Source organism: Mus caroli, chromosome 7 (genome assembly GCF_900094665.2).
Source record: "Mus caroli chromosome 7, CAROLI_EIJ_v1.1, whole genome shotgun sequence".
Taxonomy (NCBI): Eukaryota; Metazoa; Chordata; class Mammalia; order Rodentia; family Muridae; genus Mus; species Mus caroli.
The window spans coordinates 29974694-29980718 of NC_034576.1; the positions used below are offsets into that span (position 1 = coordinate 29974694).

General features: G+C 51.4%; 1 protein-coding gene across 1 annotated transcript in view; it reads left to right on the plus strand.

Annotated features, from left to right (window-relative positions):
- Sbsn (suprabasin) overlaps positions 1-3434 on the plus strand; it is a 4583-nt gene extending 1149 nt beyond the window's left edge. Inside the window, 4 exon segments of the mRNA XM_021166600.2 lie at positions 1-815; positions 2102-2185; positions 2306-2350; positions 3271-3434. The exon segment at positions 1-815 is cut by the window's left edge and continues 14 nt beyond it. Of these exon segments, the coding sequence (XP_021022259.1) occupies positions 1-815; positions 2102-2185; positions 2306-2350; positions 3271-3294 (968 nt within the window). The 3' untranslated portion in view covers positions 3295-3434.
- The last annotated feature ends 2591 nt before the right edge of the window (positions 3435-6025 follow it).

Sequence of the window (6025 nt, forward strand, 5' to 3'; positions counted from 1 at the left end):
TGGCAGAGAAGTTTGGTCAGGGGGCCCACCATGCTTTTGGTGAGGGCGGAAATATGGCAGAGAAGTTTGGTCAGGGGGCCCACCATGCTTTTGGTCAGGGTGGGAGAGAGGGAGGCAGACTGGTGCAAGGGGCTGGTCAGGGACTTAGCCATGCTGCAATGGAGGCACAGCAGTTTGGTCACGGGCATGGTTATTATGCTGCGGGGCAGACTTGGCAAGAAGGAGACAAAGTAATGCGTCCTGGGGTCAGCCAGGCTGGGGAGGAGATGGAGAAGTTTGGCCAGGGTGTCCGCCATACTATTAAACAGGCTGAAAAGGAAGCAGAAAAAGTGGCCCATGGGGTACAGAATGGAGTCAACCAGGCTCAAAAGGAAGCAGAAAAAGTGGCCCATGGGGTACAGAATGGAGTCAACCAGGCTCAAAAGGAAGCAGAAAAAGTGTCCCATGGGGTACAGAATGGAGTCAACCAGGCTGAAAAGGAAGCAGAAAAAGTGGCCCACGGGGTCCAAACTGGGGTCAACCAGGGTCAAAAGGAAGCAGAAAAAGTGGCCCATGGGGTCCAAACTGGGGTCAACCAGGGTCAAAAGGAAGCAGAAAAAGTGGCCCATGGGGTCCAAACTGGGGTCAACCAGGCCGGGAAGGAGACACAGAAAGCTGGCCAAGGGGTCAACTATGCTGCTGGCCAGGCCGAGAAGGAAGCGGAGAAGCTTGGCCAAGGTGTCCACCATGCTGCTGGCCAGGAAATGAACAGGCTGCAGCAAGATGTTCATAATGGGGTCAACCAAGCCAGCAAGGAGGCCAACCAGCTGCTGAATGTAGGTGAACAGAGGTGGGGAAACTGGGGAGAAGGGGGTTGTGGGAGGGAAGAGGCTAAACCTTTGGGAAGCCATAACACTGGGTTTCCTACCTTCCTTCTCCACCTCCATTACTACAGAGCTGGTGGCCAGCTGGTTTAGACCATCTTGTCTGCAAAGCTTCCCCTGAGACAAGGTGAAAGGGACCTAGTCCTGCTATCGGGCCCATCCTACATGAGGGAACCTAACCTGTTCTCTCTCCTGGGACCAGGAAATAGTTCCCAGACATTGTACAAACCGATAGCGGCTGAGAAAACCCACAGTTGGGGAGAAGCTTTGGTGACAGGCTCTGCTGTGTTCTGTCCTTGTAGCAAGCCTCTGAGGTGGTCAAGAGGCGTGAGGGCGCTGACTCTAACATTTAGATAAGGAAACTAAGGCTCAGAGAGGCCAGGGGGACTTGCTGAGGTCAATGGAGAGTGCTCAGTGCATGAGATGCAGCTCTTCCTTTGCCTTTCTGACTGGGTGGCGAGTGAGCTTCTGGGGTACCCTCATGCCCATATTTGTAGAGGGAACAGATGCCGGAGACCAGGTAAGCTGCAGCAGAGCAGGCAACAAGGAGATACCTGGGATGGTCCATCGGGTAGCAGGCTGACTCCTGCACAGCCCAGTTCCCAGTTCTCCATACTCTTGAGTGAAGAGTCACTGAGATCAGAAAGCTGGGATACCACCCCAAGGATGGATCCAGGTCTCAGAGCCCAGAGCCACATCTGCTGCCTGGAAGGAGCCATGGAGGGCTGGGTGGGGAGGAGGGGACTAAAGAGAATCCTGAGTGGAGAATAGGACCCTGAATGAGACACCCAAGTGGACTCTGGAAGAGGGTCAAGAGCCTTTGTGGGTGGAGTGCCATGGGGTAGGTGTGGCCTATGCTGAGTGATGTTCTGGGCTCAAGAGCAAGAATGAGCTGAGTTAGGCTTGAGGCTACATTGTAGCAAGTGATTAAAAATCAGGGCTGAGGGTGAATGATGGTTCTAGGTATTTGTGTGGGTCCTTTGAGTCCTTCTTCTGCAAGATAGAAACATTTCCTAGTCCATAAGAGGCAGACATCCTTCCTGGAGTTCTGTCCAACTCTCCTAATCAGCTTAGCAGCCGGGGCACTGGGTTGTCTCTCAGGATCATGAATGGGGAGCCCTGCGGTTTAGCTAGGCTCCCACTCCAGACCCAGTCATATTAGAAGGGGCAGGTTCCTGGTGAAAAGGGATGAGGAAGACCCTCAAAGGGTGGTAGTAATGATCTGGGTTTGTCAACAGGGGTCTCATCAAGGTCAAGGCGGGTACGGAGGCCAGCACGGAGGCCAGCACGGAGGGGCCGCAACCACTACAGTAGTATCTGGGGTGAGTCTCTGGGTGTAACATGGGTTTGGAGCCAGGAGAGGGGAGTGGAGGCTACTTGAGGTTCTCCCAAGGATAGTGGTTGGTTAAAGGTTGATGACTTGCTTTGTCCTTGAATTCCAGGCCTCGGTCAACAAGCCATTTATCAACTTCCCAGCTCTGTGGAGGGTGAGTGCTGCATAATCCCCAGTCCCCTTGAATTCCCTTCCCATAGCCTTCTTGCAGTCAGCATCCGGTTGGACAGACTCAGCCTCTGTAGAGACCATCCAACCAGTTCTCCCAGCTCTGCTCTGGCCTTTCGTCACTCACTTGCAGCTTTTGGGCACTTTCCAGTCCCAACTAACAAACATCAGCTGACAGAAATCACCTCTAGGGCACTGAAGCATCTGGGAGCCAGGGAGGGTGGGGATACTGAAACTGTCTCTCCCATGCTCATCTGGGCTCCTCACCATCTCTCCTCCCATTCCCAGTGGCTAACTGCCTTCCCTTCTTTTTGGCCTTCCTGTGAATGCCTCTGCTCCCCTGCCCTGCTGCTTTGCGTGGGTGCACTGAGTAGTGGCACTTTGGTTTGTCAGCTCGTTCTCTGCCAGGCTGAGATTGTAAATCCCTATAAAAGTCTGGTCCTTTCTCTAGCTTTGGCTTTGTCTTTTTCTTTTTTTAAACATTTGAAATCATATGTGTGTGTGTGTGTGTGTGTGTGTGTGTGTGTGTGTGTGTGTGTACACTATGTTTTGGATCCCTTGCAGCTAGAGTTACAGGTATTTGTGAGCTACATGAAGTGGGTGCCGGGATCCAAATTTGGGTCTTGATGATTGAACAGCAACTGCTGTTATCTTCTCCCTGGACTTAAAGCCCAGAATCCAGGGTTTGTCACACCTCCAACTCAGAGTAGCAGAGGGTTCTCTGAGGTGCGACACACAGGGCTTCTTCTGTAGAATACCCACCCCAAGCTGGTCTCCCTGAGGGAGGTGGATCCCCATCATTCCAAGGTAAATAGCTGGTCTCTCTATCACTTCTCAGGGGTGAAACAGGAGCCCAGATCTTAGGCCCTGTGGCCATGTATTTAACACCTTTCCTCTCTCTTTCAGAGTATCGCCGCCACCATGCCCTAAACTGATGCCCAGGCAACAGAACGCTCCGGTTGTCACACCAGCTGAACCGACCCAGAGGAGCGGGGGCTTGGGGAGAGCTTCCTGGGTGTCCTTGAAAGGGCTGCTTTGAGCTTTGTGAATAAACTTGAACATACTCTCCCTTTTCATCGTGGCTCACTGTGCTTCTTAGAGAAGGATAGGCAGAGGTGGGGTGGCAGGCTTGTACATCCTCTTGTCACTTAATGGAAGGGTCTAGGAACTTGCTGTATAGGATGGAAAGAGCTGGAGACTTCAGGATGATTAGCTTGAAGAGGGCAGTTCCCAGAGGCAAGCTACCCTTGGCTAATGTGCAGTGTTTGTGCTCAGCTGACTAGGAAGGGAAGCAACCACTGGCAGTATGTGTGGTGGCCAGGTTGGAAACAATGGCAGCCTGTGTCTGTTGTGCAATGGAGACACACTGGGTGCTTTCCAGTCATGATCTCACCGAATCCTCCAACCACCCAGTTAGGTAAAAGATGTGTTATTATCCCCAAGTACTAAGGACTCCCGTGGAGGGAGGCTTGTGCTATTGGAAAACAGTGGTCAGTCAGTGGACAGAAAGAAACAGTCTGGGAGCTTCGAGCCTTCTGTTTAGCTGGAGAGGGTGAGGCAGCCAACTGGGGGAGAGCACCGGATAAGTGGAAGGGTTTCTCAGGGAAAGCAGAGAGTGGAAGGAGGCTCAGGTGAGAGAGTCTCTAACGGATGGAAGAGCGACTCAGAAGGCTTTAGGTCCCTGAACTGCTCAGGCACAGAGGGATGACAAAGGCAGCCAGCGTGTGCCAACCACAGGGATTGCCCAAAGCCTCGAACCTGTTTGAGCACAAAAGCCTGTGTTACCCCTGTTGGATGCAGGGGGATTCCTTGGGGCGAGGGCACACTGGGGACTTTTCACCAGAAGCGATAGGCCTGCACCTGAGCACTATTCAGCTCCACATAGGATGCTACCTCACACTTCTCATGGTCTCCCTGCTGTTCCCAAGTCCCAACCACAGCCGCAGAGTCCAGGGGAAGCTGCCTATAGGATTGCCTTCTCTAGTGTCAATCAGAGGAGGTGTGAACAGGCAAAGGCGGCAGTCTGTTTCCAGTTCCTCAGCTCCACCCACTGGGCAGAGGCTGAGACAGGGTGTTTGCACCAGGGAATTTGGCTTTGCGGCTTTGCCGGGGCAGACCTTAGACCATGAAAAGCCTCGGCTGTAACTGAGTTACAGAGAGATGGGCCAGCAGGAAACAGCCCCTTAAAGACTAAGCAACACAGTACACAGAGAAGCCTACATTTGCACGATAGAGGCAATAATATCCCAGATAGTTAAGGCCCCTTTCTCCTCTGTTTTTGTAGAGGTGGCTTAAACCTTTAATCTCAGTACCCTGGAGGCAGAGACAGGCAGATCTCTTGAGTTTGAGGTCAGCCTGGTCTACATAGTTTGTTTCCAGGCCAGCCAGGGAGACATTGTCTTTTATTTTATTTTATTTTTTGGGTATTATCATGTATAACATCTGAAAGATTTTGAAAGTGTTTCAGACAAGAGGATGAAAAGATTTTGCAGCAGTGGTGACCTCACCCCTCAGATCCCCCCATTATCGTCTTAAACTTGCTTGAGTACACACCGGGCCATCCAGTCTCAGAACAACCTTCACAAAACAAAAATGAAAACATGCACGTATTTATGTTTGCATGTGTTTGTGTGTGGGCATGTGCATGCTACACCATACTTGTGTGGAGGTCAGAGGACAACTTACGGGTGTCTGCTCTCTTATTCCACCATGTGGGCCTCAGAATCAAAGTCAGGTCACCAGGCTGCCCTGGAACTCACAGAGATCTGCCTGCCTCTGCCTCCGGAGTGCTGGGATTAAGAGCACATGCTTAAGCAGCTCTGTTGCTGCTTCTCCTCTTCTTCCTCCCCTCCTCCCCTCCTCTCTCCTCCTCCCCTCATTCTTCTAATAGGCTCTCCTCTTCTTTCTCTATCTCTTCTAATAGGCATTGCCTTAAGCCCTTAATTCTTGCTGGGTATAGTGGTACATACCTATCATACCTATCCCGTGCTCAGGGGCCAGAGGCAGGATCATCAATCAGGGCAAGCCCAAGGCCATTGGTGCTATCTATGTAGTCCTACCTCGTTTCAAATCAACATGGATCATGGTAACCACAACAGAAACTCCTATTGTCCTACTTCTATATCCTGATTGCTGGAATTGCAGGCATGTGCCATCAGCTATATATATTTCTTTTAGTCCATTTCAAAACATGCCGCAGAGATCTGTGAGATGCACTTTGGTAAGCAGAAATATGCCAGACACTCGATGACCAGCTCTGTGCTGGACTGATGGTGATGGGCCAGGCCCTTCTGGGAGGTGCCCTACAGCTCCTGCTTTCCAAAGGCAGTATTCAAGTGCTCTTTTACCAAGTAAAAGCTTGCAACGGCTATTTTAAAGACTACATTTATTTATGTATCTATGCATTTATGTGTGTGTGTTGTGTGGGTGTGTGCCCATGCACATGTGCACTGCTGCCTTGATCTGGGTATGGAAGGCGGCAGAGGACAACTTTGCCAGAGATGATTCCCTCTGCCGCTTGGGGGTCTGGGATTGAACTGAAGCTGGGCAGCTAGCCCCCTTATTCACACTGAGCTATCTTGACAGTTTCCTTCCTTCCTTCCTTCCTTCCTTCCTTCCTTCCTTCCTTCCTTCCTTCCTTCCTTCCTTCCTTCCTTCCTTC